At 50.4% G+C, this 11,336-nt stretch overlaps 1 protein-coding gene across 1 annotated transcript; it reads left to right on the top strand.

Annotated features, from left to right (window-relative positions):
• Nucleotides 1–889: 889 nt before the first annotated feature.
• Nucleotides 890–10,294, top strand: LOC117013333 (CMRF35-like molecule 7). The gene is made up of 4 exons (XM_033090384.1): nt 890–1,041; nt 7,026–7,349; nt 9,402–9,465; nt 10,153–10,294. Exons 1-4 carry the CDS (start codon nt 1,002–1,004, stop codon nt 10,292–10,294), a joined length of 570 nt encoding a protein of 189 aa, XP_032946275.1. The 5' UTR covers nt 890–1,001.
• The last annotated feature ends 1,042 nt before the right edge of the window (nt 10,295–11,336 follow it).

Genomic DNA, 11,336 nt, shown 5'->3' with positions numbered 1-11,336 from the left:
TTTTCTAGTTACTTGAGGTGTAAAATTAGATTGCTTATTTGATATTATTCTTTTTCTTAACATAGGCGTTTGTCACTATAAACTTCCCTCTTAGAGCTGCTTTGGCTGCACCCCATAAGTTTTGATATATTTCATTTCCATTTTCATTTGCTTTAATATATTTTTTATTTCCCCTTCAGTTTCTTCTTTGACCATTGGTTGTTTAGGAGTGTTAATTTCCACAAAATTTTTAATTTTCCAGCTTGCCTCCTGTTAGTTATTTAGTTTCTTACCATTGTGGTTAGAAAAAAATATTTGGCATGAGTTTAAACTTCTTAAATTTGCTAAGACTTGTTTTGTGACCTAACATATGACCTACACTAGAGAATGTTCTGTGTGCACTTAGGAAGAATTATATTCTTCTGCTGTGGGATGGAATGTTCTGTGTGTGTCTGTTAGGTATATTGGATTTATCATATAGTCTGTCGGACGCCACAGCCTACTCTTTTGCACATGGCTGTCACACTTGAGTAAATGCATCTCGAAGTATGCCAAGCATGTGCACCTGCCACCTGAGTTGGTTGGGGAGGTGGGTATTCCCTGCTTGTGGCACCCATTATTGTAGTGGAGAGCCATTTCTGGAGTCGGTGCACAGACTGTCGTACACCTTGAACCCAAGACCTGATAGGCCAGAAGCCCCTCCTTGACCCTCCACAGAGACATCTCCCACGGCCCCTCCACACCCTACACAACCCCCTTGCTTCCTCTTTCCTACTACCCAATGGGGACTCTGATGCACTCTGCTACAGACTTACTCAGAAATGACAGTCTTCTTGCTCAATAGTTAAAAGGAGGAAATGCTAACTTTATAAAAGGAAGCGAATGAGTAAGTAACACAAAGGCAGTTTGCATAAGCAGAAAGTGCAAGCTTGGGATCAGTAGAGCTTCAAGTGTCCAGCTGGGATACAAGTGTGCTCTCCAGTTGTAGGTTAGGGGGTTTGAAGAGGAAGAGAAGAAGGACCATGTGGCTGCCTCCAGCTCTACTCCTTCTCAGCCTCCCAGGTGAGTGCCGCTGGGGCCTTGGGAACTTGGTACTACAGGTGCAGTGCAGGGGGCAGAGAGCATCCCTCCAAGGTACAAGAAGAGGTGTCACATCTGGGATAACTGAGAGGTGGCTTTGTTAATTCATTCAGCAAAAGCACACTGGATTCCCAGTTTGTGCTAGGTATGCATCAGGCCCTGAGGACATGAAGGAAAAAGAGATATAGGAGGGAAAAGAGAGAAAAATAGGACTGGTTTTTAAAAGGAGAACGCCACACGCTTCAGTGGGTGAGATATACAGATAAACAACAATCAGTGGCACGACACAATGAGGCGCTGATGGTCATGGAATCAGGGATGGTGCATGTCTGACTGGGGGGCTACAGAAAGCTTCAAAGAGGGCTGTTCATTTGATGAGCCTGGAGGAAAGGTAGCAGCCCTTCCAGCAGAGAAGAGAGAAGAGCATTCTGGGAGAGGAGGCTGCTTGACCAAGGTTGGAGGCCTGAGAAGTATGGTGTGTTCACCCAGAAGGGGCTCTCGGTGTGCAGGGTGAGTGCTGGCACATGAGGCTGGCACACGAAAGACAAGAGTAGCAAGGCCACAGACACCATGCTCAGGAACTGAGCCTTACACAGAGAACATTGCTCAGCAGCCCAGGTGGGAGATCGGAGGGACACCAGTAGGTCTTCTCCTTGTGGAAAACCACTGGAGACACGTAAGAGAACATTAGGAGACAGTCTGGCAGTTTGCACAATGTGTGCCGTATGTGTGGGTCACGCAGCCCTCTCTGGGGGTCTGGGCACTACCCATCTGGCACAAACCAATTGGTCCACAGAGGGACCGCAGGAAATGGCATAGTCATGGAGTTGGGAGACCTGAGTTCCAGGGTGTGGTGCATGACACAGGCCAGGTCCCTCACTGTTCAAAGACCTGGCTTCTGAACGGAAAGACCTAGATTCTGAACGGAAAGTTCCTGAAACCTTTTGTAGCTTTACCAATGCAGGACTCTGCTATTTAGGTCGGATATCAACAGATGAGGGCTGTGGGCATTCCCCGAATTATCACTGTCCTTGTTGATTGTACTGATGATGAAGAAGCCCCGTGATGATACCTGTAGACCTGCTCTGAGGGTGGTGGCTTCTCTGGGATGCTCATGTTCTTTAAGCAGGTCACCAAATGGCCCAAAATTCCCGGAGGACAGCAATCCAGAATGTCTGCCCTCTCTCTAGGCTCCATCTTTGCATTTGAGTTCAGAGACCCCATCTGCTCCCACTCTTAATGCCAACGTCCAGCTCCTCTGAAGGCCAAGGAGAAGGCCTTGAGTAAGCCTGGGCTCACACACACTCACACAACACACAGTGGAGTCCAACCCACACACCCACATGCAGCCACCCCTCTGTGCACATCTACATTCTCACACACTCCCACAGTCTCATTCTCATACTCATACACAGGGTCACACTCATATATACACCCAGGCACGTACTCACGCACAGGACACCGAGTGACACATACACTTGCACACACTTGCACTGTCACACACACTCATACACAGTCTCCCTCATAGGCACACTCCCACACAAACACTCTTCCCCCCAGACAAAGATGAAGCCCACCATGGCTGCTGATCTGTGGCTTGGGGAGGGTGGGGTGCTGTAGAGACAACACGGAGGAGTCCCTCCGCCTCCCTCCAACTCTGAGTTAACGGGAAGGGAGTGAACTTAGTCAAGGATGAAAGAAAAGCCAGCCCACCAAGTTTTCACCTACAGACTAACATTAGCTACTGAGGGCTTACTTCTGTGAAATGAAGAAGGAGAGAAAGTGGGTGGGTGATGTCAGGATGACCCGCCCCAGGGTAGGACGTTCTCTTATCTGCGTGGTTCCATGAGCCCACCAACAATCCTGAGAGGAAGGTAGGCCACCATCACAGAGTAGGTGCTGTGTAAATGTTTGCAAGTGGAAGAGCTGACCCTTGTTCTCCTAACAAGGAAAGTGATGCAGGAAAGGCCAGGGACACAGCCCTGCACCCCAGAAATGACCCTTCAGAGCTTGGGCTGGCATGGCTGCATGAGGACGTCAGCAGAGACTCCTTGCCCCATAAGTGCCAAAAAGAGGGACCCCAACCCCATTGCACACCCCACGCCCCACGGACGTCTGTGCTCTAGCTCTCCTGTGGCTGCCTTTGTCCCATTTGTGTGTCATTTGTCACTTGCTGTCAGCCCAGACCCAAAGCTCAACCATTTTCTCAATTTTGAGACAAGAATATTCACACGAGAATTTCACACACATGGCAATTTTTCCTGAAGGGTTGACATCTATGAGGAAGTCTAAATCTCAGATTCACCAAAAGGAAAAATTGAAATTCAAACAGCCTAATGCTTTTAAAACCCGTCAGCCCCTGTTCCCCAGGGTTCTGCTTCCTGCCGACTGCTGTCCTTTCCTTCTTTCCAGCTCTCCCCCTTCCTTCAAACAAACTTGAAAATTCACACGGGCCTAAGTAATAGTTCCATCCATCATAATATGTGTTTATAAAAACCTTCCACATATTTTCAAAAAATGAATCCAATCATGTTATGAGTGATTTCCTGTGAGATTAAATTACCAAAGCTGAGAGGGATGAAGCTTCTATTTCAAAGCAGAAACATCTCTTCTCTGCTCTTTGTGATTCAGCCTCTGTTTTCTACTGTAGCTATTTTATTTATTTTTAAGATAGAAAGTGACCCTATCTGCTGACTCCTGCATTTGTTTTTAATTTACCGGTTTGTCAGTTGCTGTCTCCTAATTGACTCTAATTTTAGTTTAAAAAAATGGTTTTATAGTTTTATCAGTTAATGATATTGTAAACATTTTAATATAATAGAAATGTATAATCTAGACAGTGAAATTTCCCCCAGAAAACCCAGTCTCAGCTCTAACTACTGTTTAAAGTTTAGAAAACATACTTTGAGGTTTTTCCCTGCTCATGAGAAATAAAAACCACAGAAATGGAGTCATATCCACTCTGTTAAGCAATGTTTTTTAACCTAATGATAATATATCTGGGACATTTCCCCATCATTATCTTGCGGTGCCGTTTTCTTTTCAACCGTGTTATGGATGGATCGTAATTTATTAGCCCAACCTCCCATTCACGGCATTTGAGTCTGTTTCCAGCTTTTACTATTACATTAGTACTGAATTAGCATCCGTGTACTCGTCCTGCTATGGAAATCATAGTTCATCCTAGAATCAAAACGATTATGTCCAAGATCATGCTGACCAGCTTTCTTTTCCAAAACAGTCATAAACTTGATTGGTACCTACTAAGTCCAGAGATTGTGCAGGACATGGTGGGGGCAGGGGTGGGAAGAGGGAAGAAAAAGAAACAGGAGGTCGCTGCACTTCAGGACGGCGCAGCCTAGCAGGGGAGACTGAGATAGAGACTGCTAAGGATAACGAAATACCAGGGTGGCAATCCGGTTCCTAAAAAGGGCCTTGGGAGCAACAGAGGAAGCAGCTCTTGTTGGGAAGGGAAATAAGACTTTGCCAAGAAGGCGGAACCTTGAAGGGGACGTCAGGGTGACCAGTAGATGGGAGGGATTAGAGAAGGAGTTTCCAGGGGAGAGAAGGAAATGTGAGCAATGAAGCAACCGCCTGGAAGGACACATCAGAATCAGGGGACGAGAAAAGTGGGGGTGGGTCATAGGGCCGAGTGGGAGGCAGGAAGTGGCTCTGGACTTGGATGTAGATTATAGAAAGATCTGAATGCCAAACGAAATCATTTGACATTGTTCCAAGGCAGTGGGCAGTGGCTGCAGGAGAGGTCCCAAACGATGTTTAAGTGCTCGCAGCAATTGCACATAAGGACGAGGGAGGGACAACTTCAGGGCCAACCTCCAGCAGCCATACGCAGAGGAGAGTGAGGAGGGCTGCAGCAGGAGCTGGGGAGACCTCCCCAGATGCTACTGCCACGATCCAGGCACCAGATGTGCTCCTGAGCTGCTCACAGGCTGTCGCTGATGACATGACCCCATGACTGAGGTTTGACTCGTTTCCCAGTCTAATAACAACCTGTGAGCTGGAAAGCAGTTTCGCCATTTTACACATAAAGAGGTGAGATTCTGAGAGGTTAAGTACACTCTCCAAGGTTTCCCAACCAGTTTGTGGTTAACGTGTCTCTCTGTGTCCAAAACCCATTCTCTTTCTACCATGTCATACGGTCCTTGTGGACTGAGACAGCAGAGAAGGAAGAAAGAAGAAGATCATTTTGAGAGCATTTTTGAGGTAGGGTTGACGACACTGGTTACCAGCGAGTTGTGGAGGGAAGAGGGGACAGGATCGGTGAAGAGGTCAAGCTCTCCAGGGAGGTGTGCTGGTGTAATCGTTGGTGAAAGAGCGCAAAGTCAGTTCTGCTGATGGAATACTACATTACTTGCTGATACAGGTGTATTTTCTCACAATTCTGAAGTTGAGAAGTCCAAATGGTCTCACTCGCTAAAATCAAGTGTAAGAAGGTTGCATTCCTCCCAGAGGCCCTAGGGAAGAATGTCTTCTCCACTTTCCAGCTTCTAGAGGCTGCCCTCGTCCTTGGTTCAAGACCCCTTTCTCCATCTTCAAGTCTCCCTCTGCCTCTGACATTATCTCTCCTTCAACCTATAAGGACCCTTGTGATGGCCCTGGGCCACCTGGGTAACCCAGGATAATGTCCCAGTCTTAAGGTTCTTAATTTAATTCCATCTGCAAAGCCCCTTTTGCCATGTAAAATGACATAGTCACTGTTTTGGGGATTAAGATGTCACCATCTGTGGGGGGGTGGGGCATTAATTCACCACCGCAAACGCAAACCTCCAGGAAACTCAAATAGCTTCAGGTAAAAGGTCTCAGGTGTAAGGAGGCAGCACCTTCCAGGTGCTACAAGGACACATCCCACTGCCCACCCCCCAGCCTGGTCCTGAAGGCTCCGGGACTGTGAGAGGCTCAAGAGGGACTTTGGCTGTGCTTCTCTGCTTCTCTGAGCTGATTCATTTCCGGTGCTCAAGGCAAGTGGTCATCGCCATGGACAGGGAACGTATCTGCACACAGTCCGTTTAACCCGAGTTGGTCCACAGAACAGCCGAATTCCCATGCAACTTAGACGTATCTCTAACCTGTTCCACTTCCGTCAGGCCTTTGCTACTCTGTCCACGTGGACCCCCCACTAGAGGGAGGAAAGACTGAAGAAGAGTAAGGTCAGGGCCGAAGAGGCGGTGCACTGAGTTCTATAACTATTGCATTTGGGGTGGAGAGGTCCACTGTGTACGTACAGATGGTAGGCTGGAGGGAAAGGGGGAATTTGGGCCACAACTATCGGTTTGGAAGCATCAGCATATCGGCAACACCTGAGTCCATGGAACTGGAGGTTCGTTCCATGGGGACAGAATGGAAGGAGACACGATGAAGGCTGGAGAGGGAGCCCAGGTCCCCCCGCGGTGTCTCGGAGCTGCTCACACTGGTTCACAAGAACCGAGGCCAAACCGCCTCACAAACACACAAGTCTGTGTCCTGGGCGTCATACAGATGACCTGAAATCAGCCACTGTGGAAAGTGGAAAATGCTACAAACTGGAGATTCTCCACCTCACCCCGCCCCCGAGCACTGGTTGTTAAATATTTATCTGCAAACCCCTGGTTACACTAAGATTGAAAGAGAGAGGAAAAGGAACCAGTAGGGGCCTCTGGGACAGTGCAGTCAGAGACGGAGGTGATCAGATGAGAACAGCATTGAGGGGACAGTTAGGAAAGTGTCAGAAGCTCAGAGTGTCACATGCTGTGTGTGCGCATGTCTGGGGAGATGGAGACCAAGGACGCCAGATCATTGTTGTTGAGGGAGCGAATGGGGAAGGTGGACAGAGGAGAAGGTGGATGTGAGCTGTCAGCTCAGGGGTGGCCGGGACATCCGTCTGGGTCCTTCTGAGCCCAGGGGGCGCCCAGGTCAGGATTGGCTCAGGGGCGGGGGCAGCATCTATATCTTGGGGCTCTGTTTTCCAGGCTGTTTCTCCATCCGGGGCCCAGCGTCCGTGAGAGGCCGAGAGCAGGGCTCACTGACCGTGCAGTGTCGCTATGACCCCAAATGGAAGAACTACGTGAAGTGGTGGTGTAAAGGAGCTGTTTGGAGTTCCTGCCAGATTCTAGTTAAAACCACTGAATCAGAGTGGGAGAAGGACCGTGTGTCCATCAGGGACAATCAGAGAAGCCACATATTCACCGTGACCATGAAGGAGCTCAGGCGAGATGATGCAGACACTTACTGGTGTGGGATTGAGAGAAGTGGAGTTGACCTTGCGGTCCAAGTTGTAGTGATCATCGATCCAGGTAAGAGGATGTGGACGTGTCTCTTCATGGTCTGCTCTGTCCTAGTCTCTAGGGTCCCTCTGTAGTGATTTAACTTGGCGAGATGACCAAGACATCTACTGGTGTGGGTTTCAAAGGCAAGGAATTGACTTTGGGGCACCAATTAAAGTGAATATTGACCCAGGTAAGAACTTTCTCGTCTATACGATGAGGCCCTGACACTCAGGACTAAAAGAGTGAGGGCTCCTGCAACCGTCCTCCGAGGGCAGAAGGGAGATGAGTGAGTTGCTGAGAATCAGTGTGTGAGAGAACGAGCGAGAGACAGACCGATGGGTGGGGAGAGAAGTGAAAGACACTGAGGCCGAGTAGCAGCCCCGTCCTGTCCCCATCTCAGTGCCCGAGGTCTCCCCGAAGTATCCGGCTGCCATACGGCAAGAATGGCAGGGTGTGGGGTGGGGGTGTGGATGTGGTCACGGCTTCCGTGACCATGGCTCAGCCCAGCTGTCCCAGGACTGGACAGCCCTGGCAGCCCCCCATTCTCTTATAGGAGCCCCAGTGGGCCTTGGACGCCTGCAGAGGGTCCCAGGACATCACTCTAGGAAGTGGTCAGTCTCTGTCAGTCACTCCCTGGTTCTGTCCTTACATGGGGGAGGTGTGACACCTGGAACAGCCCAGAGGGACTCCACACTGAACCCTAGGAACTTGGCCAACCCAGAGTGGCTCTGGGCTTTTACAGTGCTCTCCTCTCTGGGTCCCCAGCTGCCCTCCTCTCCTTTGGCTGCATAAGAATAAGCCAGGAGTGAGAGGGATCCAGGGACGAGCTCAGGCAACAGTGGGCACTTTAAGAGAAAGGAAGGTTTCACCATTATGTCAATATCAGGGACCTCTCTGGCTGCTCTGGAATCTCCTTGGGGTCTGAAGCCATCAAAGGGTTCGGGGCTCTTCCTGGCAGCACAGCCTGCTGCTGAGGCTAGTGACCGAGAAACAGCCCCTCTCTACTGCCCAGCTCGGGTATTTCCTGTCACCCCTCAGCCCAGGGTCCACTCAATAGATGCACAATAGATGGTGACATGCAAATAGAGAACGTTGACCTTAGAACCCTTTATTGTTCAGGGTTGGAAGCAGAGAGACGGGGCTGCCACTGGGTGGAGTGGTGTCCATGGCTGCTCAGTAGCGGAAGCCGAGATCTTCAGGGACAGAAAAGGGATTGATTAAGGCACATGAGCCGGGACCGAGACAGGCTAAAGTGTGCCCTGTGGGGAGCATTATGGAGAAAGGCAAAGTTTAAGGGTCTTGGGCGCTGAGCCCAGGGAGGGGCCGTCTGTGAAGGTGACCAGGGGCCTCCAGAGGAGTTGTTATGACAGCAGTGACCTGGAGCTCAGCTAGGAGCCACCCAGTATGACCAAAGATGGGACCTTGCAGAGCAGAGTTTGCCAGGCCTGGGCCTCAGATACCAGGCAGATCACCGCCACTTGGGGCAAAGTGGGTCTCAGGAATCCGTGACCAAGCTGCTCACCATAAATGGTGTCATAGTTTCTCATACGGATGCTTCATTCCTCAAAGTCACTGTTCACTATTTAACCAGATGGGCCCTCTTCTTCACGAGCCTTCCGGAATCGTCCTCACTCTCACCACCCCAATAACTAGAGGCCCCCTTTCCAGAACCATCTGTCCCTAAGCCATGCTCAGGCCTCGCTTGAGCAAAAGTACTGGGGATTCCCCACTCCCTCCCCTGCCATGACCCAACCAAAAGTCCCGCTTACAGGAAGAAGTGGAGAGAAACTGAAAGTTTGATCTCTGTCCCCAGAATAAACTACAGTGCCTACTCCTATTTAATTTTTATGTCTTCTTGCCACACCTGAAAATGATAGAAACCATGGCTGTGTGCTGTGGTTCAGATGATGCACTAGAAAGGGGAGAAGCCCGAGGGAGTGACCCAAAGAGGCGAAGCCTCCTAATCCAGGGGAGAGGTGGGCGTCTCGTGGTGAGGCCGTGACAGTGTGCGCCAAGCACCAACCCCCCATTTGTGCCATCTTTGCCTGTCTCTAGAGGGAACAGTCGTGACCAGCTCAGAGAACCTGCTGTCTAGGACAATTGCCAACAGCCACGGAGGGTTGTCTTCTGGCTCCAACGTCAGGTGAGTGGCTACGGTCCTTTCTCTTGCCCCTACCTGCGGCCTCTCCCATGAAGCCCTGAGCCTGGGAACCCCTGTGCTGCTGGGAGGTCACCTGATGCCAGAGCCAGTCACAGCCAGAGTCAGGCCCCGAACTCCTCTCGTCTCACTCTGCCTCCCTCACTGCTCAGCCTCACCTCCCAGCACAGCCTTCACCAGAAAACCGCTCTGCAGAGCACTCCTCGCTGAGCAGTATCACCCTGCTCAATTGTCAACAACAAAGCACTGGCGACCTGGTGGGTGCCAAGGGGAGATGAGACACAAATCTCCACAATGCAAAGCGTCAGGTGCCACAGAGCAAGAGGGTGGTTTAGCAACCTGGCGTTGGCATGAGTGGAGCAGGGAGGACACTGAGGCAGCCGACAGCCTGTCCTGGGTGACCTGCAGGCCCGTCTACTGGGCTGAGGTGCACTTCGGGCAAATGGGGGTTCTCAGAGGAAGGTGGGCCCAGTACCAAGCAACACCAAAAGCTGAGGTTACCTCTGAGGAGCCCTCAGGGTTGAACCATTGGGGAGGTTTCTGGGGGTCTTCAGAGTGGGGCTGCCAGCCCCAGGCTTGGCTGGGCTGGCTAATGCCCCACAGTGTCAGGGCACTGGGAGCGACGGTGCCTGGAGGGGCCGAGGGCCCTGACCTCTCTGCCATCTCTCACAGGACCCACTACATCCTTCTGGTATTTGTAAAGGTGCCTGTATTACTCATCTTGGTTGGTGCCATCCTCTGGTTGAAGGGCCTTCGGGGGTCCCCAAGGAGCAATGGGAACAGCCTGTCTAAACACACTTGTCCTCTGACCTGACCTCAGACTCAGTCCCTTAGACAGACGGATGAGAAGTCCCTTCTGAACTTGGACCCCATTTCCAGATTAGACATGTGAAAGAACTGTGAAAGGGACATTTCTGCGGCCTCAGGATACAATGGCTGAGGCTGGGAGCCCCATGCTCTGCACATCTCAGGGACACGGCTCAGGCCCCTCCTGAGGTGTCACCACTGCCTGGAGTGCCAGCACCTTGTTCCCACTCCTTCAAGTAGAAACAGCTACCCCACCCCACTATGGGTCAGGAGCTATTGGGATGGAGCCCAAATTCAGACAGTTGTGTCCCCAGCTCAGAGCTGGGGAGCAAAGCACAGAGAGAAGCAGCAGGAATGTGAGAGAAAGAGACAGATATGGAGCCCTGACGAGCTCCTGGTATCTATCATTCCCGAGACCAGCTCCACACCCTCTGTGCCTGAGCTTCTGATACATGTATAAGTTTTTTTTTTTGTATATAAATGACATTATTTTTTTTAAAATTTATTGGGGTGACAATTGTTAGTAAAATTACATAGATTTCAGGTGTGCAATTCTGTATCACATCATCTATAAATTACATTGTGTGTTCACCACCCTGAGTCAGTTCTCCTTCCATCACCATATATTTGATCCTCCTTACCCTCATCTAGTTTTTTTTTTTTTAATCATTTATTCCTTATCCAGTCAGGTTGGGTTTTGATGGTTCTTGCCCACGAATACCCTGACTGAAGCAAGCATGTGCATATGTGCACACACAGACACACACACACACATACACCGCAAGATGGTGATACTGTGATGAGTTCCTGGTTCTGGGCCCTGAGAAGCTAGATGTCCTCTGTCCAGAGAGGACACTGCTCTGAGTACACTGGGCTGAAGAGGGACATCGAGCCTCTGGCCTTCCTCATTCCTCCTCCTCCTCCTCCCTCTCTCCCTTTTTCACCTCCATTCTTGCTCCCACCTCTCAGGGGCTGGGGTTTCCTGGGTGCCATATTTGGAAGTCTGACTTGAGCTTCTCCTCTCAGCACAACTGCTCAGGTCTCCCATG

Source organism: Rhinolophus ferrumequinum, chromosome 21, assembly GCF_004115265.2.
Source record: "Rhinolophus ferrumequinum isolate MPI-CBG mRhiFer1 chromosome 21, mRhiFer1_v1.p, whole genome shotgun sequence".
In the NCBI taxonomy this organism is placed as follows: Eukaryota; Metazoa; Chordata; class Mammalia; order Chiroptera; family Rhinolophidae; genus Rhinolophus; species Rhinolophus ferrumequinum.
Note: the sequence above shows the minus strand (reverse complement) of the source record. Positions and strands in the feature narration are given on the sequence as shown.